Source organism: Paralichthys olivaceus, chromosome 14, assembly GCF_024713975.1.
Source record: "Paralichthys olivaceus isolate ysfri-2021 chromosome 14, ASM2471397v2, whole genome shotgun sequence".
NCBI classification, from domain to species: domain Eukaryota; kingdom Metazoa; phylum Chordata; class Actinopteri; order Pleuronectiformes; family Paralichthyidae; genus Paralichthys; species Paralichthys olivaceus.
Window position 1 is genome coordinate 2557975 of NC_091106.1, and position 22617 is coordinate 2580591.

At 43.2% G+C, this 22617-nt stretch overlaps 1 protein-coding gene across 9 annotated transcripts in view; it reads right to left on the reverse strand.

The window, feature by feature from the left end:
* The window catches only part of birc6 (baculoviral IAP repeat containing 6), a 97965-nt gene that overhangs the window by 56413 nt on the left and 18935 nt on the right, over positions 1-22617 (reverse strand). For 2 of the 9 annotated variants that reach the window (XM_020091737.2, XM_069539228.1), the window contains exons 19-56: positions 22449-22580; positions 22072-22169; positions 21817-21964; positions 21576-21709; positions 19869-20015; positions 19596-19783; positions 19063-19374; positions 18831-18930; positions 18470-18684; positions 18164-18372; positions 17423-17775; positions 17085-17304; positions 16432-16568; positions 16132-16269; positions 15474-15601; positions 15133-15261; positions 14184-14399; positions 13910-14093; positions 13155-13355; positions 12526-12659; positions 11583-11736; positions 11362-11478; positions 11108-11268; positions 10492-10618; positions 10281-10391; positions 9184-9442; positions 8494-9065; positions 7278-7453; positions 7073-7169; positions 6554-6748; positions 6235-6435; positions 5740-6019; positions 5400-5656; positions 4832-4940; positions 4336-4566; positions 1986-2835; positions 1689-1832; positions 295-424 (exon numbers count right to left, since the gene is read on the reverse strand). In XM_020091737.2, the coding sequence (XP_019947296.2) occupies positions 295-424; positions 1689-1832; positions 1986-2835; positions 4336-4566; positions 4832-4940; positions 5400-5656; positions 5740-6019; positions 6235-6435; positions 6554-6748; positions 7073-7169; positions 7278-7453; positions 8494-9065; positions 9184-9442; positions 10281-10391; positions 10492-10618; positions 11108-11268; positions 11362-11478; positions 11583-11736; positions 12526-12659; positions 13155-13355; positions 13910-14093; positions 14184-14399; positions 15133-15261; positions 15474-15601; positions 16132-16269; positions 16432-16568; positions 17085-17304; positions 17423-17775; positions 18164-18372; positions 18470-18684; positions 18831-18930; positions 19063-19374; positions 19596-19783; positions 19869-20015; positions 21576-21709; positions 21817-21964; positions 22072-22169; positions 22449-22580 (7694 nt within the window). Of the gene's footprint in view, positions 1-294; positions 425-1688; positions 1833-1985; positions 2836-4335; positions 4567-4831; positions 4941-5399; positions 5657-5739; positions 6020-6234; positions 6436-6553; positions 6749-7072; positions 7170-7277; positions 7454-8493; positions 9066-9183; positions 9443-10280; positions 10392-10491; positions 10619-11107; positions 11269-11361; positions 11479-11582; positions 11737-12525; positions 12660-13154; positions 13356-13909; positions 14094-14183; positions 14400-15132; positions 15265-15473; positions 15602-16131; positions 16270-16431; positions 16569-17084; positions 17305-17422; positions 17776-18163; positions 18373-18469; positions 18685-18830; positions 18931-19062; positions 19375-19595; positions 19784-19868; positions 20016-21575; positions 21710-21816; positions 21965-22071; positions 22170-22448; positions 22581-22617 lie in introns of all 9 variants that reach the window. The other 7 variants (XM_020091745.2, XM_069539229.1, XM_020091727.2 and 4 more) reach the window with 5 other exon arrangements.

Genomic DNA, 22617 nt, shown 5'->3' on the forward strand with positions numbered 1-22617 from the left:
CAGCTCCAGGGAAACTGCATAAGGAATAAACAATCCACCAGATGATTTCCTCCTGATTCTGACTTGACTTCAGAAACAAAGCGTCTGCTCCCAAGCTGTGACAACACGCAGACTTTACAACAATTTTGTAAAACAGACGATCCTCTCCGACCTCTACACTCATTGCTCTGAAGATACTAATCACTTCTGTGTTGGTTCAGATTACAGGGGGTTGCAGTGCCGGGGTTGTGATTGGATACACATATGCAACAGACTACACCTGCTGCTGTGGCAGCACTCCTCACATAAACTTACCAGAGACCCGGTCCAGGACTTCAGCCAGCGTGGTGGAGATGGGCAGATGGAGGGTGCGGTACTTGTGGCCTGCACCATACATGGGATGCTGGATCATGTGGCTTGTGGCATTGATGCGTCCTTTGTATAACTGAGAACAGAAGGTACAGGACAAAAATGTCTTGCGTTAAACAAAATGATCATCTGGAAAAGCTGTGGATCCTGGCATGTATGTGCCTGTGTTTGCAATGAACTAAATGCTAAAATGCTCTTATTCAGCAGGTATAATGTTTACCATGTTCACCAACCTCATAGTGATGCTGTAGGAGGGGGGGGTCACAGAGTAATACTCTCAGTAGAGTAAAAAATCTATATAAAATATCACGGCCATTATCAGTCTGAGTGGACCACTGTTAAGGGAAGGAGGCCCCGGCTTCATACTGCTGCACTGTCCCCTTGTGGTCAGAGCTGAATGCTACATCAGTCATTTACACTCCGTACCACATTATCTGTTTGTGCTGCTTCATAAGAGACTCCTTCTCATGCAAGTTATATGACAAAGCCCAGAATGTATGATATCATAAACCAAATTTTTCCATCTGCATCTTTTTTTTTTTTGAAAAGAGTGTTATCCTGTACTATTTTATATCTCCTCAATTTTCCTTAAGTGATAAAAAATAAAAACAACACACTATGAGGTATATGTTCAAATCCGAACTACTCGGATTTTACACCAAGTTGAATTATAACAGTGTGTGGGGAATTTCTTAATACCTGATCACACATAAAACTGGTAAAGCCCTGTCTCCGAGCTGTAATCTATCAAGCTGCTGCACCAGCTTAGTTTGAACAGTGTGTGGATTTTTCACTGATTCATGCCATGATGAAACCGTTAGAAAGGTCGGGAGAATAGAGAGAAGAGGAACTGCTTTCTCATGATTACTTTGGGAGTGCATTGTTCTTTATAGCCAACATCTTCTCAAATATATGATGACACTGGGAGTGGTGTATTGGTTTTGTGAAGATGCATAGAAACATTTTGGAAAGAGACAGACCCACAGAGATGCACAAAATAACACATCTTGTGAATTGGAGGATCAAACAAACAGATTTGTTAATGCAGCTTTTATAAATGGGTCCCCGATAATGAAGAACAGAAAACTAACACCGTGGTTAAACAGAATGCAAATCAGGAGCACCAAGTTAGCATAGCAGCAGTACTAGCTCTGATGTTCCATGTGTGTCTACACAGCAGGCATTCAGGCACAGTACTGAGTTATAGTGTCTGTCTGCGTTTTTTGTATCACTAAAAACACAGAATCACTGTAGTGATGTGCAAATGACAGGAGTCCAACTGGCATTTCTTTCTAATCGGAGGAGAAGAAGCTGATATTCAACAGAGAAAATTAACCCACCGGACAGGGAGACTGTAGGAAGACTGTGACCTTCTCGTCCTCAAGCATGAGCTGCAGGAAAAGCCGTCGAATGAAGCCTGAGATGTTTCCAGAAATCGGCACGTTGCCTCGCTGGGGTGCAGACTGGAAGAGCTCACAGAGAACCTGCAGACAGAAAACAGTCTTCAGATTATTACAGTGACTTATGAATACATCTAAATGCATCTAAAAACAAGTCAGCGAATATATACGTCTCAGATGTCAAATCTCAATTTCTAGTGTCTCAAATAAAGTGAGTGGTGGAATGTAGGAGGAGACCTGTGCCATGAGCCGCTGGTTGTTCGGGTGGCAGGATATACACTGGAGAAAGAAGGCCACAGTGGCATTCTCAAGAGCTGTCCTCTGCTGGGTGGTGAGCCCTCCAGCTTGCCCAGAAGATGCCAGAGAGAAGCGTGACCCTGAATGCTGAGGCTGGGGTGGAGGTGGAGCTGCTGCAGACCCTGTGCGCAGAGACTGACAGCTTGCATTGGCACCAGCACTGGCACTGGAGTGGCACAGCAGGAAAAGCAGTGCCGTCCACAGAGGGTTGACCTCAGGACCACCTAACCAGTCTTTCATGGCGTGACTGTTACCTACTTCTATGAGGAAGCGCAGCACCGGCGCGGCCAACTCTGGAGCCAGAGGTGGCCGACTGTGTGAGGATGGGTGGTAGTGGTGGTGATGTCTTCTCTCGGCCTGAGCAGCAGGCAAAGGGAGGTCGGCGCTAGCCAAGAGGCCGACACAGAACTGGGCCAGGCTGCGAACCAGCAGCGAGGGTAAGCCTGAGTCCAGCAGCTGCTCTATGGCTCCTGGAGACTGGGAGGCAGCTGCCAGTGTGGTTAACTGGGACTCGGACAGATTTGTGGGGCATCTTGCATGCTTGGAATCATCAGTAAGTCCTGAGGCATTGGTGTTGGCATCATGCTGCTTTTTGCCGTCGTCGGTCATGGAGAGACGGCAGTGCTGGGCTTGAGAGTGGCTGGCGTTGGAAACTGAGACGACCCCCATCCAGGACATGAGCAAGGAGAAGTAGCTGGGATGTATGTGACACATGGAGCACAGCAGGCTGTCCACTGCCTTTTTCAACACGATGTTGCACGGCAACGACATGGACCAATTATACAGCAGCCTGGAGGGAAGGACAATAAATTGAATCAATAATCAAACAGGAATTTATGATGTCCACTTTCTAAAGGCTGCATCATCAAAATTGATGCACATCAATACATGTTCATGATAAGTAGGAATACATTAACATTTAAACATCCACTGATTTGTGTAGAATTCACTGCAAGTCATGAGTAGAGTTAATTTTGTCGGATTACTTATCAAAGTACAATATGTACTTTCTCCCTCAAAAATTACTTAAAGGTACAGTGTGTAGAATTTTGTGATATCTAGTGTTGAAGTTGCATGTTGCAGCTGAACACCCCTCACCTCACCCTCTCCTTCCAAACATGAAAAAGAACCTGTGGTAGCTTCAGTTGTCATAAAAACTCAAAAGGTGTTTAGTTTGTCCAGTCTGGACTAATGTAAAAAACATGGCGGCCTCCATAGAGAGGACCCCCTCGATGTAAATATAAAGTATTTAAATATAAAGGGCCTTTTATGGTGTAAAGAAAACTACAATTCATACAATTTAGATGAAATGAACCAGTGAAAACATCATGAGGATTATTCTACATTCAATCTCTGCCAATAGTTCCCTTTCACCTAAATCTTACACACTGGACCTTTAAGTCCCGGGAATTCACTACTACTAAAGCTGTAATATGAACAAAAGAAATCTCATGTATTAACATTACCACAAAGTTAAAATTAAAGTCTAACCTTGAAACATGCTTAGAGTTTACAAGCCGTTCTTACTATTGCCCTTCAAGTACATTTGACAAAGTCATACAATCTGTCCTGAGTCTCAGCAACGGCTGGGCTAATTGCCATAAAGTTTTATAGAAATATTTATTGTACCACGAAGATTAACGATTGCTTTTAGGTAAGCTCTGATCATTCCTCAACCACCACATTCAATTGCTTTCAATAGTGCATCCTGTTTTTTTATTGTGCTGATTTCATTTAATTCTTTGTGCTTAAGAGATGATAAATGATGCATTAATTATATCGGTCTTCACAAGGTGAAAGAGACGCACAATTAATCTCTGTGTGTGCATATTTAACCTTTTACTGCTCTGGTGTTCAATGTTTAATTTGAATATTCCACTCAGACTTGACTTGTAATGAAAATCTTATTGAAATGTTACAAGGGCCAACATTGTAAGATTGTCTTTTCTATAACTTGTGTTTATTCAGACGTGCAACCGACATTTTACAATTGTCATCATAGGCCCTGTTCAAACCTGTAATTAACATCTATCCAAGCGTGTGAACACACCCAAGACACATTAAGGATGTATTTGAGATTCGATTCACTCAGAACTCATTTAGAGGTGGTCTGGGATGCACGTGGCCACATTCTTTTTATCAGTGTGAACCTAAATGCTTCTAAAAACAACAATTTTCTTAGTGAACAGAAATAATGTGGTGTATGTGCAACAGCTCAGATTCTTATTTTATGTATACATACTAATGCCCTCTCTCAATATATAATATGCACTTGTATGTGTATACTCACTCAAAGAGCTCTCTGTTGAGCAGTGCAGGTAGGTCATAGTCAACAGGCAGCTCGTAGCTGTGCCACAGGATGGCTGCCAGACAGTGGAGGTGAGAGGGTGAAGGCATGAGGAGGCCGTACTCTCTCAGAGAAGCAGAAGAAGTGCCGGCCCCAGTGTATCCCATGGGGCCACTCATCTTGTGAGCTGCCACCCTTGAAGAGTCATGAACCCACTGGAGGAGAGCCTGGATCCTGGAAGGTTTAGATCCAGAACAAGCTTGGATAAATAACTCATAACTAGGATTATGTGAGGATTATTTATACATTTTTTAATTTAGCACCTTAAAAACACATGACAGTAAAATAAGTCACAGAGTCTAAGGACACTTTTTACTGTCAGCCTATAAGTCTGTCTGGAATATAACCTTGATAGAAAACTGTTTCTCATTGCTTGTTCTTCTCATTGAGGGAAGATTGAAGACCTTTGAGTCTAGGGAAAAACAGAATGTTAATGTACCTGTCTTTGGTTCCTGAGTCCTGTGTGGTGCCAAGCTGGTACAGAATATCGATGGTGGAGTCTGAGGAGAGACCGTTAAGTCGTCCAAACAGCAGAGGACTGTTCAAATCTAGGAAGAGAGAAGCAAAGACTAAAATAAGGATGGTGCTTATGCTGGATTGATTATTTTTAACCCCTGTGAACTTAATTCAACAGACAAGATTTAACTCATTTTTCATTGATCAAAAACCTGAAACTTTCAGATTTAGGTCTGACTGTTACATCCCTTTCATTAAGACATTTCTGTGCTCCTGACCATGCCAGTCATATGCATGCATGTTTCTCATTTTATGCCAGTTGGAGAGAGGAAGAGAACAGCCATTGAAAGCATAATCATGGTGAGCAAACAGACAGAAATTGATCAAATGAAGCAGCATAAAAACACTTCCACTTACGCACTAACTTAGAGGGCCAAAACACCAAGTCTTTCAAACGCTATCAATCTAATCTAAAGATTTATTTAGAACATTTTTTCAGATAGTTATAAATGTCTTTAAGGTACTGTGGATTTAAACTGTGTGTGACTTACTGCCTGGGTCTGTGCCAGAGGCAGCACAGTTCCTCAGCAGAATGTCAATGAGTTTGAGTCCGATGCGCGTCGACTGCAGGCCGATCTTGACGAGCACGGCCTCGATGTTGGGTGAGTGCATGCCACAATAAGGTGACATGAGTAGTGCCGCGCAAGTCTGCAGCAGGTTAGCGGTGGGTGCTGCAGCACTGGCCATCATGGCCTCTAGGTCACTGACATGCGTCAGGCAGTGGTGGAGAAGACGCAGCCATCCAATGCTGTACAGGAAGAGGGAAAAGGTTAGAATACCCAAACCATATCCACATGGATATAATCTCAATCCAGGATCAGGTCGTTGTACCTGGTTTTAGAAACCTGGTCCTCAGAAGGCAGGAAGGGGTTGTTGACAGTTGCAGAGGAAGTGTTTCCAAACGCTGTCAGGCCTAAGAGTTTAATCTGAGACAGACCCAGGGTGTTGGCATCCCGAGGCCTGTGCAGCCTCAGGCAAACGGCAGAGGCAACCTCTGCCTTCACCAGCTGTATCTTTATGTACGTTAGGCCGCTGGTGATGACTGGTGTGGAGAGGGGCAACATGTTGACCCCGTCCGCGCTGATCTCCACTGAGACTGAGGATGGGCAGGCTGTTTGGTGAAGACAATTACACAAGGAATGACAGCTGAGTTTTCATCCAGGTGAGTTGAAAATACACTTTTTAAAAGAAACAGTAAAAATACAGTAAAATCACAATGGTACATTTAAGATTGTCAAATGGAAGCGGCTGAAATTTCAGTAAAAACAAGAGAAATGGGGGAGTTGTAAAACTTTTAACTGATAGTGTATATTTGCCATCACTCACTGGCTAGAGAAGCTAGGTGTGGCTGGATGTGGAGCTCCTTCAGCAGCACAGCAGCAGGAAGGTGAATAGTGAGGTCACACCACGCCTCCTCTGGCAGGAAGATGTAGGACCAGGCTGCTGAGCGGGCCCGGCGGTGCGGCGGCGTGGCCTGAAGGAGGACCTCAGCTGGCTGCGCTGTGGGGCTGCTGGATGTGATCGTGCCTATAGAGTGACATATGTACAATTAGAAAAGAGTTTGTGCAAGTTTGTTTGGCCTGTTATAGTAAAAACATCATCCCAGTGAATGTAACAGTCCGAGCTGCAAGTGACTGAAAGGCACCTAAAGGAGCAAAGTTGTGGAGTCCCTCTGCGTTGTCAGGTTCTGAGGTCATCACCCTGGCTTTGAGGTTGCCATCCGCTGCCTTTCCAGGGCCTGAGTCCAAGAACTTCATGATGGTGGACACCATGCTGCGTGCTGTGTTCACTATAGCCCGGGTGCTGGTCACCATGTTGTTGCAGATCAACTGCACACCACCTGGTTAGGGACACAAGAGTTTTGGTAAATTAACATTCAAGGTTTAAAAATATCAGCATATTCATGAAGTTTAACTTTTGTCGCATTACAAGTTTCCACAGGCGAACCAGGGAGATGCTTTTATCGTGAACAAAATGAGTTTATAACAAAATGAGTTTATCACAGAGTAAGCATAAGAGCTCCATTAATGGATCAGGAAAACTCTACTGTGTTAAGCAGTGCGTGCAAAAATATGTTTGGCATAACAATAGTTAAACCCTTTAAAAGGTTTTGGTAAGTCAAGCTGAGTAAATAAGGACAATGAGGTGTTATATATTCACATACCCATATCATGGAAGGCCTTGAGAGCCTCGCTGGTGTCCAACACTCGCAGGATGAACCACAGAAGAGGCTCCGACAGCTGACATGTGGAAAGAGACCCCTACAAAACACAAATCAAAGATATGGCACTGGGCTACTTGTTGCATTTATTCCAGAAGTATTTCAGTATCACATTATCAAAGCCCAAAAACATCAGTTTGATGCTCACCTGTCTGCCCATGTAGCCACAGGCCATGTAAGTGAGGATGGGCTGTAACATGACCTGGACTGAGGTGGCCCTCTTACTGAGGGTGGTGAGGATAGTGAAGAGGCCGTCACCCACTGAGATGGCATCCAGACCCCCATGGAAGTTTTCATGTTTGGTCAGATGGAGACCACTGGCTCCTGGAGACCAGAGAGGACAGTCAGACGTTTATCTTCCCGATTTTTGTATTCTGTTCACTGGTTCCATCAAAACATCCGCACATTGACTTTCATTATTCATCAACTGACCTCAACACCCGCATAATCCTGCAAAGGGGGCATAGGCCTAGACATTTAAATGTACTGCAGGTTATGCAGAGGTTAAAGCAGGGTGTGTAGAAATAACAAATTTCATCCTTTTTGAATTCATAAGAAAGAAGACACTGTCGCTCAATTCAGTACACTTTACACAATATCAATGCTCAGTATTGCTGTGTATTTCTCATTATCCGGTAAATGTTACTTGTGGAATTAGTGGCTGCTGTTCAGGGAAATCAATGACAACAATGATCTAGAAGTCATTTTAAAATGTACATGTGAGGAAGCTTCAACTTCCTGTGGATCAACATTTAAAGTAGGAGTCATTGCTAAATTTGTAGCCACTTGGGTGCAGCTGCAAACAAAATACAGACACATTATTAATCAGGCTGTCAAGGAATAATCCATTTCCATTAACAGCCTTAAAAATGTCATATATTGCAAATACATTCATTGGCATGTGTTGTGCATTTTTTGAGCAGCTGTGCTCAAGTCAGCTAAAGTGAACACTGAACCATGCACATCACCACATGCCTTCATGAAAATAAAGCAGCACACTATCTCACATAAAAAGAGTCTGCTGTGGGGAGACTGGGATAACCTGTTGTACTGTCTCCAAGCAACAGCAACAAATGGGAGAGAAAGCTCCACAATTTTAAGTCATTATTTCGTGCAGTTGATACATAGTTCTTGTGGTGTTCTTTAAATTTCTGATTAAGTGGTTAAAAAAGTGTAATTATGGAAAAGACTTTCATCGAAAAAAACTCCCCCAAAAAAATATCTGGCTCTTCAGAAGCTAAATGCAACAGAACTATAAAGTAACAGACATGAAACCAAAACAATGAGCAGAAAGAAGCTGAGACGCTTGGTAGATGTGACAGACCTAGAGGGTCAGGCAGTACATTTCTGTGGGTTTGTCTTACCTATGATCATAGCCATGGCACTGCTGTTGCACTGGCCCAGCGCTGACAAGATCTGGCTCATTATCTGCTGATTGGCTAGGACCAGGTCAGCCACACCGGCAGGAGGACCCTGACTGGACGAGGATCCACCACTCACGCTTTCTTTACTGCCACAGACCTTCTCCTCATCTGACACGCTACTATCAGCAGCTCCGCTGCAAGCAGGCGGCAGCCGCCCACTGAACTCTCTGTCTCCAGACAGAGGAAGCTGCACCAACACGTTGACCAGCTTGAGGAGGTCGAACATCAGCTGGTCACGGCTGGTCTCTCCACACACAGCCTTTGCATCTCCGGGGCGGATGATGTTGGCAAACAAGCCACCAAAACAAGCGCGGGCACCCACAGAGCTGTCTGAGCCGCTGCGGGAAACCACCTTATCAGAGCAGGTGATGTAGTGATGAACCAAGAACGTGATGGACTCAATGACAGAGGAGATGGTGGCCACTGACACCACCTCGAAGTTTTGCTCTAAAGTGAACTCCAGCAGCTTCACCTGTGCATCGAGCGGACCCTGGCCTGACTGGAACGGACCCCTGAAGGTTTAAGATTGTCCATTAGTTACCAAAGACCACTACTAGTCAAAATGACTGAATGTGCTTGTAACATTGAAGCAACATTGCTACATTTTCCCCCCAAAAAATGAAAGCCTACCTCTCAGTAGACAGGATGTGCATGAGCTTGAGCAGGAATTCGCTGAACATCTGCGGACATGTGGAGGACAGGTGGACCTGCAGGCGGCTTAAAAATTCATGCATGGCCTGGGTGGCGGTGGGTCCCACCTGAGAGGTGTGCTGGCTAGTCCCGTTGGTGCTGCTGCCGGACAGGAAGCGCACCAGGACATGAACCAGGGTGGGATCAGACACCATCTGCTGAGCTGTGCTTTCCTGAGAACTCATCCCGTTGCTGGAGGCTGGAAGTTCAAACACATGTTTTATACAAATCACTAAACACCAGGGAAATACAAGGCAAAAAACATACTATACATTAATCTAAGTTATACTTTCATGTACAGAAACATTAACATATTTCGATCCTTTGCCTTTCACCTCCCACTATTGCTTCTCTTGTGACTACTGACTATTTTTAACACCAAACACAAAGCGTGTGTGGAATTAAATTCTGATCTTTCAAACAGGATTTGTTTTCCAATTAATTTATTGCACATTGGAAGTCACCTTGAAGAAACATTAAAATTGTCTGGACAAAAGTAATCCATCAGGGTTGTTCTGGTCTGGTCAAAGTTACTGTGGTAATGAATTTTTGAGCAGGGGGCATTTTGCTCATTAACTAGATGGTACATTCAAGGATACTTTCACATCAAAAAAAAGATTTTAAGAATGAGAAACATGAGCTGCATTATCGGAGACTCTAATTTAATAAGAATAATGTGACTCTGCAGCTGTATCCCTGATTTGTGTTAAGGCTAAATGTAGCTCCTAAATGGCCGAGTTAGGAAAAATTACTGACAATAATGGACGTGTCAGACCTAATTTGGTGAAGCATATTTCACAAAGCATTTCAGCTCTTTTACTTCTGTAATATCTCATTATATCATCTGAATCTGTAACTTTCTCTCATGTTGACTAAATTAATTAACATTTTATTTCACATTAACTGACTGATCAGACATAATAAATGAGCTCTCGCACTTAAGAGAAAGTGTCTCTTTGAGAGGACGACCAAAGATTTGTCTTGACTGAGCTCTACAGGAAGACATAGAAGGAAACCAGTGGATGTGTGGTACTGACCGCAGGCTGACATGTTGGTCATAAGAGTGAGAGAGTGCAGCACCAGACACCAGGTTCTCAGAGAGGTGTTGGGGTACCACGCCAGCACGGTTAGGAAACTGCTGATGGATGCTGGACAGACACAAACACAGAAAAAACACAATGTGAAGCGATGTAATAAACCCATCACAGGTGCAGTATGTGAGGAAAGAGTGTGTGGGTGAGTCCTGACCTTGGTTGAGCGGAATGGTGGGCACTCGGCTGGCGTTGAACATAAAGATGTCCGAGCCGCTCTCTTCACTGCTACCAGAGCAAGTGTTGAGACTGAGCGTCAACCACAGCTGCAGCAGTGACTCCAACTGAGCGAGAAGAAAAGGGTTTCAAAGGTTTAGTTGATTCGTTTAGTGAGTTTACAAGGTATTCTACATAGATGTCAAAGTCATTCATTCTCAAAACTCCAGTGTAAAGTTAGTTGTGATGACTCAGGGTTTTGGGATTAAATAACCAACACTGTGTTACCGTTAAAACAGGAAAAAACTGAATGAAGCAGTTTGATATCAAAAAATCAGTTTTTCTGTGACACAGGAAATGAGGAGGGGCTGTGAGTGGGGCAGGTTGTTTTGATTTTTGAAAGATTTCCTAAAAACTAAACTTTAACTAAAAAGTTAAAAGTTATACTTATACGGTTAAAAAAGTGAGTTTGGTGAATCGGTGTAATTTGAAATTTGTTCCAAAAAAGCTAATCGAAGCCCATTTTCAACGCTTCCACTCAGCATAACACATACATTTCTATATCAAAATGTGTCATTATTATAATTCCAGTGGGTTCCAACAGAGCATGTCCTGACCTGTACGTGGTGGACCTGCAGCATGGAGAAGAGCTTGTTAAAGCAGGCACTCAGCATGGGAATGGACGAGGGCTGGACTATGAGGCTGCTCCCTGGAGGAGAGCCTCCGCCATGGAGAGCCCTCAGCAGGGAGTCATCGGTGCCATTGGAGGTCTGGCTCACTGAAAGTCAGACGGCAAAGGAACCTTACAGCCATGACACAAGCACTTGTAGACGAGCACTGAGAATTTCCAGCTTCGTTTGGTGTGCTTTACCTGTGGATGAGCTTGATGTGAGCGCTTGTAAAATGGAGTCAGCCTGTAGAGTCGCCATCATTTTGAGCATCAATTCAGCCTGCTGCTCAAGGCCCACTTCTAACCGGGCATCCAGAGCTGTAACACACAGAGGTGACAGCTTAGATGGAAAGACACTAACACGTTAACTTAAGGAGGTAAAGGCTGGTACGAGATACACTCCATCTTCAGCAATCACTCACCCTGTGACACAGAGACTGACAGACTCTGTGAGCCAGGCTTCTCAGCAGCAACTGGAGGTTTGGCCACGGGGATACCCACCCCTCCAATGTAAGGGTTGTACCCGTATGTGCCATAATCAGCTCCCCAGTAGTCATACCAGGTGCTGCTTATAGGCTGAGAAGAGACATGAGGGAAGGGGATTGGACAGATGTGAACAGGTACTGTAAGCAGAGCAATTTCTACATTTGCTTTCATAAATCCAAATGAAATTTTTGTTGAAGTAAAAGGTGGATCAGTTTAAGCAACGGAGGCCTGCACCACTATTTACTTTTCAAAATCCTCTGTTTAAGGTAATGATATCAAAAAATTTTAATCTTTGACTCTGTTAGTTAAAACAGACATTAGCCCCACTGTCAAGAAAATAAACATACTTCAACAGGTAAGAGTGAATATTCTAAGAATTTTATGTTATGAGATAAATTCGTAATTTTGTGATGAAAAACTCACTTAAATAAGAAAATGTATGTTTTAAATTTAGTAGTACAGTGAATGGTAATATTTACACAATACACCAACATAACCTGGCAAAATCCACATTCATTTGACTCACAAGCTGACATTTATAGTTTGTTTGTCATGTTTACTATGCTATATACATATAATTGAAAATATGTTCATAAGAAAAATTATCAGTATATTAAAACTATGCTTAATATATGATTTTTTCTTGTTTGTGATGAAATTATGTTATCTCGTAATATTAAAACATTTTCTTCAAAAATCAACCTTATCTTAGAAAAAAAACTTCCCCTTTCTACAAGTTAATTTTTCTTGTGAACATTCTATTTTGTGAAATTGTGAAATTTGATGAATTACATTTTGATCAATCAATACAGTAATACCAAACTTTGTACAAGGTAATGGCAAAGACAAGGAAGCACAAGATATATAATGTCCACGTACCTTAAACACTTTGGCTGCGAGTGGATCTTTTTCCAAATCAATATCTAAAGGATCAATATCAACATCCATCAGGTCTTGTAGCAAGTCAAAGTCTATGTCTTTATCTTTTTCCAAAGATGACAGTGGTGGAGCACCTTTGAATAATGAAAACAGCTTTAATATTGCCAAGCAAGCCCACTAGAAAAATATACAAGCAAGAAAGTCTTTCTTTGCTCCCGCACTTCACTGGGCAATTTTAATGCCGATCAAGCAATTAGCTCTTCCACTCCTTTACTGGAGGCACACGACACGGTAATAATCAAATGTCTCTGTAATAACTGTGCTTCTGTGTGTCATATTGGAAAAATCCCTACTATAAGCAAGCATTCAGTATTCTACAGTTGAATGGCAACGACACACCCATATGATGCAGAAGACAGAGATAACATCACTTCAAATATCATATTTCCCAAAATGCCTCTGAACCTGCAAATGTTGATCTGTTACTCTAAAAGGCAGAACATGCAGCTATGAAAAAACAGGAGAAAGTTTAACCACAGAAAATAGTGATGATGGAAAGAGTGGGTTCATATCAACATCTTGTTTGGTGTTGTGGGAAGTGTGGAGAACGGACAGGGCTACCCACGCACTTTGGAATAGTGAGGAGGTCGCGGTAGTACCTGCGATGATATCAGGTACCAGGGCCTCATCTATGCTCTCTACCAAGGGGATGGGTGCGGGCTGGGGCAGGGAGTCATCCGAATCAGCCCCCGCTGAAGAGGAGGACGCCCCAGCCTCCTCACCCGACGCCTCATCCATGACGTCCAGAGATCCTGGAGACAGCAGCTCACCTGAGGAGCCGACAAAAGTGAGACATCATTTTCTGTTGAATACATATGCATACTATGTATACCAATTTTACTTTTAAGTGACCTGTGTGTGTTTTTGTGTGTGTCCAAAGATGTTAAATTACTAAAAAACATTAAATTAGATAACACAATGTCTACATCATGCACACTCGCTGTTTGTAATATTCACATTTGAAAATGATATCATCATGATTTAAGTGTTTCCATATGGTACTGTGATTGGCAACTCTAAATAAGTTGTAGATTAATATCTCTAATGTTAATGGTTCCAAGATAATGTATTATTACGTTATGACATTTTCTGACTTCATAGGGATGTCAGGATGATGTCATTGTGCCGTGTGATCATAAATGATTTTTGATCTATGTAAGCTTTAGGTCATGTCCATAGTCCTGTAAGATGCAGAGATATCACAATTCTTTTGACTGTGCATTGTGTCATTTTCTGACTTCATTGTGACTTCTTAATTGTGAAACTTTTTATATGACATGTGATTAGAAATCATTTTCCCATCACTATGTTGAACTAAACACACCTGCCAGGATGTCCTGTAGCATGCACGTGAGGGAATATTGTGCCCATGCTCCCCCCCAGGAGATGTCGCCCCGGTTGAAATCCGTCCCAACAAGCAGAAGCAGCAGTCGTTCCAGCTGCTGCTCAGACACCACCTCACACAGGTGGATTGTGGGTCTTGTGGCGTTGGCTATCCTAGCAAGGACCTGAGGGGGTAAGAAAATAATTTATTTATGATTAGAAGTATTACAGATTCATGCATTTAAGAAGCCCATGTAGAGGTTTCAGATGATTACCTTGCAGACAAAGAGCAGCAGGTCAGCGTGGCAGGTGAAGTCCATGGAGAGGAGGAAGAGGGCCAGCTTCTGAACCACAGAGATGCAGCGTTCATGGGACAGTGTGAAGGGCAGAGGTTCTACTTCTGGGGCTTCTTTGGCTGTTGGGGACTCTGTGTCCAATGTGGAGCGTGGCCATTCAGCAGTCCGCCGCAGACGGATCAGGTCTTTAAAGTGCTGCAAGAGGAAGGGAGGATAAACATGGAATTATGAGACATCCTACTTTATTAGAGGAGCTAATAAAAGCCCCACTTCGAATCTGCATCGCTTTCAACTCATATAACACTTAATCTGAATCCAACTAGTGTTTTAATATTACTGAGCAGCGACAGAAACATGTTCGCTAATAGGCAAGGTTTTAGAGTGACCTCATTTCTCCAGTGTGTATTGAAATTTCAGCTGTTTCAAGTACAGTGACAGGGATGAAGAAATGCATTATGAGGACACATCAGTGTAAACTTCTGACACTGTTGGAACACACTGTCTGATCCATGTTTCATTTCCAATGTAGAAAAAACAAAATGATGTAAAAATAATGGTCAGCTGCTGGATGAGTCAAATATTTAGATTCAATTTATGATTACTTAATGAAATATCTGTATAATATTAAGTTCTGAGCTTTAATTTAAGAAACTGAGACATTACACTGACTAAAATTCACCAAGGAACTTTTGGCCACTAGTGTATAATACAAGGTGAGTGAATCCTGGTAAAATCCCTCCATAACAGAGAAGCAGTGACCAAAACTATAATTTTTTGAGAATCAAATGCAATTCAGTTTGCATGCACTTCACAGGACATAGCGGCAGTGCTCTGTAAAACATACGCTGCCCCACAGTGATTCCTGAGGTGAGAACATGGTGGCACGGCAGACGGAGCTCTGAGCAGCAGCGTGTGATAAGCTGCTCACCTTGGATGTAGCTTGTTTGAGCTTGGCCTGCTCCACCAGCAGTTTGTACGAGGAGCCTTTGTTGCTCTGGATCTTCTCCTTCTCGATTTGCTCCACCAAAGCTTTCTGTTTTGCTTTCAATAGATTTAACTGCTACAATAAAAAGGGCATGATAAATAAAAGCACAGCAAAAGTATTTCATAGACAACAGGGGCAAATGTAAAACAGGGGCAAATGTAAAACAAACAAAAACTTTTTCTTAGGGTTTCTGACATTTTTATACACATTTTCACATATTACTCTGTATTTGACTGTTATACACGGTTTGATGCTGTGCCGGTGCTGGAATGAGACACATTTACCTGCTTGTGGTGGACAAGCTGCTTACGGATCTTGCGGGAGTAGAGTCTGTCGAGGCTGCTGCTGCTTTTAGCCGACCTGCTGGAGTTCTGAGACTGGAGGCTGTTATTGATGAAGCTCCACTGAATACCTGAAGAACAGACCAACAACAACCCTCAGTTCACAAACACTGGAAGCAGTAAAGAAGCATGATATAAATACTAAACACATAGCTTTGATGAATAAATGATGTAAAGAAGTTGACTGTATCCAAGTCTTTCAATAGATATTCAAGTCAAGTGATGATCAGACAAAATAAGAGGACGTGTTTAACTCGGTCCACAGAACAATGTCCCACCCCCACTGACAGCTACAGAGAGCTGGATACCTGTTTATATAAAGTTTATTGATAAAATTATAAAGTTTATTAATAACGCATTCTGTGTCCAAAGCATGCAAAACTCGGCACTGCACTCTCTTGGGCCAATACACATGCCAAGTGCATAGACGATTAGATGTGAAAAGTCATGAGATATGGAGACAGACATTTGTGGAATTAGTAGGTACATTGAGAAGTGATTAGCCACTGATTATTAATTATAAATTAACTTTTTTCAATACTTTCAAATAAACTAAAGCTTGTGTAGTGGAATAAAATCCTCAGAAACTCAGTTAATTTACCTGTATAGGTTCTCTCCCGCTCTTTTCCACCAAGGTGTTTCTTTCCACCTGAGGCCTCGTCTTCTATGCTGGCTACATAGTCCAACAGTCTTGAAACCAGCATCACCACCCAGCTGATCATGGGGATATCTAAAACACCTAGAAAAAACACACAATTGTACTTCCTTTGTCCAAAGAATAATCTGCCACATGGATAAATGTAAATGTGCACATCTACAAAGACACATGACTCTGTCCTCGTAAGGTGTTATGCTCATCCGGCTTTAGGAGTCTGACATACCACAGTTACGGTTTGTTTACCTTCAGTCCTGCGCAGAACTGCCAGTTGTGGCTGCTGCAGGGGAGAAAGCAGGTTGTCCAGGAGGTTCAAGAGGCCCTCTAACACTCCGCTGTTACTCAGAGATCTTTGGCCAATGCAGGACAAGAGCATGAACACCCTGAGATGGAGAGAGATGGAAAAACTGGAGTTACTTACTGCTGTATGTGCATCAAGCTTCACTGGCTGGACATTGTAAATCGAGCATTTAATGTGAAACCCAGCTGGGACAGAGATGAACTTTCCATTAAATATTTTACTGAGTACCTGTGTGACCCAACCAGCTGTGTCAGATTCAATAAAATGTTCTTGGTTAGATATTTGGCAATGAGGAATGACTAATATAGAAATGCTAAAAAGGTGCTTGTTCTTTATTTCTGTAAACTTCTAAACTAAATTTTACTAATGAATAAATCTATTTATTTAAATAATTATTTGTGTAGGTGGTATATACGAGGAACCACTGACTACATTCTCCAACACCAAGTTTTAAAAAATGTGTCTTGATGTGGATCGAGATGTTAGAATCTATCAGAGACCTTTGGTGCATCTGACTCCCTCATCCCTGTCATGTCTCTTCTGCCACCATCAAATACAGTAGCCCAAATAAATAACGATGGAAACAATGAACCCCTACCTGTCCTGGGGGAAGATGAGCAGTTGCTCTGAGTTGTAGAGCTCCTGTAGTACGTTTGAGAGGAACTGGCCCCACCAGCGCTCGCCTCCACAGAGCTGCACCAACAACAGGCCAGCATGAAGGCGAATTTTGGGTGTTCCACTGATGCAAAGGTGCTTGAAGAGCTCCTCACAGGCCTGGGCATGAAAGGTACTCTGGAGCACCGAGGGCACAGAGTGGCCTGAAAACATACAGACGTGAAGATTGAATCAATGGTGTTATTCATGATACTGTCCATAAAAAAGCAAGAAAACATTTCAGGGGCCAGCAGACCCAGCTGTGTCCTGTCTCCTGCTTACCGTTGTTAGAGTGCAGCAGGCTAAGCAGTGTGTCTAGCAGGTAGCGGATGATGGTCCTCAGCTGCTCTGTGGAGGAGCTGTGAACCAGCTCCTGGGCCTCCACACCTCCAGCTGTGGGGAGTGACATGCGGCTAGCGCCCAGTGACACACGCAGTCGTTGGACGGCGTGGTGGGCCAGGTTGAGTTGCAGCTGCAGCTGGATGCAGTCCTGGTAGGCTGAGAAAACACGCTGGTCCTCCTCCACCACCTTGTCTGGTTTTCGTAAAAAGTACTGTGCATTGTTAGCACTGTTGAGAGGCGGCAGGTCGATGTTCTGCAGAAGGGTCTCCAGTCGATGGCAGGCTAGATTGTACCTGGTAAACAAGAAACAGAGAGGGCATGGAAATGTAAGTACCTTCTCTCACACAGTTTTAAAGTTTCATCTATACATGTATCATATTTGACTAACAATGTTGGTTTTGATCTTCGGTTGGGATCAAAACATTATAGAACAATGGCTTAAGTGAACTTACAAATGCATGTTAGTGCAGCTATAATCACAAAATATGCAGAGTTCATACACTTGCTAAAGAATTTAGTATGCTAAGTAAAGATGTCTTGTATAATGACATTTACTGTTTCACTAATGCCTGAGAAAATGACTCAGAAAGGAGTGAACAGATTTCGGGTCATTTAACACATAAACTGGGGACACAGCTGGAATATGTGTTTCGTGCTGGAGTTGATTAATCCACATCTTACCTGCACTGGATGTCCTCCTGCAGCGCCACCATCATAGTCAAATGCTGATCTACATCTGGCTGACTGGCCGCCTCGCTCTCTCCCCGGAGAGGGTCGTGCATCAACTTAAGCTCGCTCTCCCAAGGCAGGATGTACGTGTGGCCATAGTAGAAACCCAGTGGGATCTTTGCACGAGCATTGGTGCTGCCGTAGCGACCAATCACAGTGATCTGATGGTTAAAGAAAGCAAAGAGGATATATCATTACAACAACTTAACAACAGCACAAAAGACTCACAACATTTTGCCAACCATCTGTCTCACTGACCTTCATGAACCTGCAGACAGGGGGTGGCAGCAGGTCGTGTAGAATGAGAGAGTGTGTGCTGATGTCAGTGGCCACGACCAGCCTGCGGCCGTCCACTTCCTCACCCAGAGTCCAGATGTCTATTGACAGGGAGGCCAGGTCGCCACAAGTTGGGATCAGAACGTCAGTCAGCAGGACAGGACGACCAAAGTCCAGTGTGACAAAGCGACGAGCTCCTGGGGATAAGGGGAGCAGACATTTTCCAAACAAGTTCCTTTTTTTTTTTCAAACTGCTGCTCTGGTGGTGTGAGGCCATTATATAACAATGTGATTTATGATTCAAACTGGGTTGGTTAATACGAAATATTGCAACTTGACATACCAGAGTGCATCCGCTCTATGATGATGGACTGGTGTGGAGGAGGCTGCAAGAAGTGAGATGCCTGGGAAATGGCCAAAGCAAGACCACTGCCAATGGGGCTCTGTAGCAAAGACAAAATCATGGTTAGAGTTATTGAAACATGTTCCTATTTGTTGCCAGGAAAACAATTCTCCTCCACAGTTAGATAACAGCAATCATTAACTAACCAAGCTTCATGATGCATGTTACTAACCGGCTTGGCTTTCTGTGTGTTCTTGTGAGCAGCCAGGTTGACAGGCCCTGGGTCCATCATGGAGCCTGGAAACAGGTGAGCCAGCTCAGCACTGAAGGCTGCTGACACCGCCTCGTTGGGTGGCGTGAGAGGAGGGGTCATGAAGAGAGGTGTGGTTTTAGGTGTCGGGGGGATGACATCAGAGGGATGAATAAAGAAGCCTGGAGTGGAGGATGGGTTGGAAGGCACAGAGTTGTGGATGGGTCCCACACCAGAGGCGGCAGCGGCGGCTGCAGAGGTGGTCTGATGCAGCTTGGCCTCCAGCTTGGCCTTCTGTCCTCAGCACAGACAAAGAGTTAGATACTACACACTAAAACAATGGGTAACTCAGTTTGTGGTTCTTGTGAGAAAAAGTCCACAATAAAAACAACAGAGGAACCACTGGAAAATGTGTTCAACACATCTGGGCACTGCTGTCCCAATAGAAATCACATTATTGACTACTGACCACCTGCAGTGTAAAAGGAATCTGTAACATCAACTCAGACGTTCACCTGCTGCTGCAGCTTCAGCAGCTGCTGCTGTTTCTCCTGCAGGACCTGCAGCTGCTGCTCTGCTGACACCATGGCGTGCGACAGCGACTGGAGTGCCACCTGGGCAGCAGAACTCAGAGCTGTAGATGCTTCACCCACCGTTCCAGTGGACAGGCCGCCCACTGCCGGGGTCACGCCGAACGTACTCACTGGGGTTTAAGAGACGCAGGTTCAGACAAGGACCAGTACAGTGAAACTTGAGCCAAAAATGACCTCAATGAAAGTTATGTTTACCAGTAAACATGCTAGCGTCATCTCGTTCCACACGTGTGCCATCACTGGTGGAGATACAAGTAAAGTGCAAAGGCTCCACCTCCAGGAGTCCTGTTAACGCTGTGAAGCTGCCCTCTGCTGCTGCACAGCTGCTCACTTTCCCATTTCCTGGAAGACAAAGAAACAAACATTCATGTAAACATCAGAGTGTGTAATTTAAAGCTACAGAATGGAGATTTTGTCAAATCATTGAGAAACCTATTTGAAAAGGTTTCCCATCAAAATGGGAAATAACTTTTTTTTTTCCCCATTACATTGGTAGAAATGGGCATCAATACATTTTCCTTGTTAAGTTTAAAAAAAATCATAATGAAAGGAATGATTTGGCATGCACCACAGAGATGTGTCATTTTGGAGAAACAGAACAGAGTAGGTGTTGTCTTGACTAAACACTTTTTCCACAGAGTTAGTTGTTTTTCACTTGCCTAAGATTACACCCACATTTTACATCTTAACAGAAAAAACAACCACAGTAAATTATAAAATGTCATGTGTTCCTTTACCTTTCTTACTATAGCGCATGATCCATGGGTTCTGAACCAGTGTTTGAAATACAAAGGAGCTAGGGGGGTTTAAAACCGTGAACACAGATCAGAGCTAAACCCAGAGGTCTCAAAAAGTCCTGATCAGTGCATCTAACTTTACACTATGTATGATTATCCGTCTGAATTTGACCAAGAGTTGAACTTTGACTATACAGTGCTGATCAGTAGAGCCCTCACAGGTCTAAAGTGTCATTAATACACCAGTGGGACGGAGTAATGAGCGAAATCATGCTGAGTCTGCAAGAAAGAAGACAAAGATACGATACAGGCTGAAGACAATGAAGTGAATCATCCAGGAAATAGGATCTGGCCATTAGACTAACCCCACATTAACATTAACTCCATGGCAATCCTTGAAGTTGAGAACAGTATTAATGGAGGAATTGTTTCATTAAAGTCTTTTATTTATATGTTTTAAACAGTGATTTGGTATTTGAAAAGTACCAATCATTTAATGTATGTGGCAAACAATGGTTGAGTCTTCAATCTGGGTCTTGTCTGGGTACAGACATAAAATATTTTCTGTCTCACTTTTTCTTTCTTCTGCCCTTTCCCTTCCTCCTCTCTTTTTATCTCTCCTTCCCTGAGTTCTTCCATCCCTAATCCATGTTCCCCTGATCTATGGAGGGGAACAAACACTTCATAATTTCATGAATGAATATATAGACTGGTTATTGTTTCAGTGACCATTGCCTTGTTTTCAGTGCTTCATTCAATAACATAAAATGCACCTGTGTAAACGAGACTCAGGCTAACTTTGTTTTAAGCAATGAGTTTCTACCAGGATGTGAGAGAAGAAGCAGAATGTTCCTACAGCCACAGAAGAGTGTGCGCCATTAGAAGTAGTCACATTACTACAGTGAGGAATTAAATGGGCAGATGAGCTCAGGTTGCAGTATAAGAGTAACTGGATAAGAACTGAATTAACCCAGTCTGGACATCAGAGAGGAAAAAAAGAGATGTGTCGTCTCGTTAAATTAAACATAAAGTTATATAATATTTAGCATCAGGTCCTTCACACTCAGTGACTGTCTGACGCAATTATATCTTCACTCCAGAGTGTGCATGTTTAAAAAACTCAGAAGAATAACGTGGCTTTAGCATTTTGTCACTAAATGGATACCTGAAAGGATGTCAGAGAGGTCTATCTCATCTGATTGGACACCGATGCTGCTGTTGAAGGCATTCTTACAGGAAGAACCACTGACCTCCAAGTCAAAGAGCACTGGGTCAAATGGAGAGCTGTACAAGCCATACCTGGGGGAATATGGAGAGTGGGGTGAGAGGATAGTCTTATATTTGGGAATATTGCCTTATTAGGAGAACATGCATGTCTCTCAGGAATAGTATCATTGAATGGGTACCTGGTCTGCAGCAGTGCCTCCAGTGGAGTGAGGCGGTCTTGCAGCTGTCGAGAGATGGCAGTGAGCAGAGAGGCGCAGGCAGTGCTGCAGCCCGCTAGGTCCTCCTCCTTTACATAGTTCAGTAACACAAAGTACCAGAACACTGAGCCTGAAAGCAGACAGCAGGGACAGGTCAGAATATTTAAACTGGAGTCATGGAGGAGAAACAGGGGATAGGAACTGTATGTCCTTCTGTATTGCTGTTTAGTTACTTACCACCTGTTGCTGCTGCAGGCAAGTAAGGCATATTATCAAGCAGAGACTTGAGAAGACTCACACCAAAACCCTGTTGACTTGGGTCTCCTTTCCCATTGCTACAGCAAGAAATAAAACAACACGTTGAATATCATATCCACATAAAGCCATGAGTTATTAAGAAACTACTTCAGAAGATAGGCCTGCTCCATTACAGGAACTTTACTACCCAGACATTAACTACTGACAAGTGTCACCATATGGTCTCTTCTTTTCAGAGGTTTACTGTATAATTGAAATGGAAAATAACTTTTCAGTTTCTTTTGAGATTCAGGTTATGGGTAGCTCCAGGAAGTTCCTGGGGTTGGTAAAGAACCAAAAACAACCATGTTACTTGCCTTATACAAAGTGCAAGAAAGCGAGCACATTTGTGCGCTATGCTCCGCCCAGCCTCGAAGAAACACACCCGTACAATATCCGTCAGCCGTGTCCGGGTTTTTGCCAGAAGCCCCTCCTTTCCCTCTCTTAAGCTAAAAAGAAGACACAAAGTCAAAGTCACATATATAT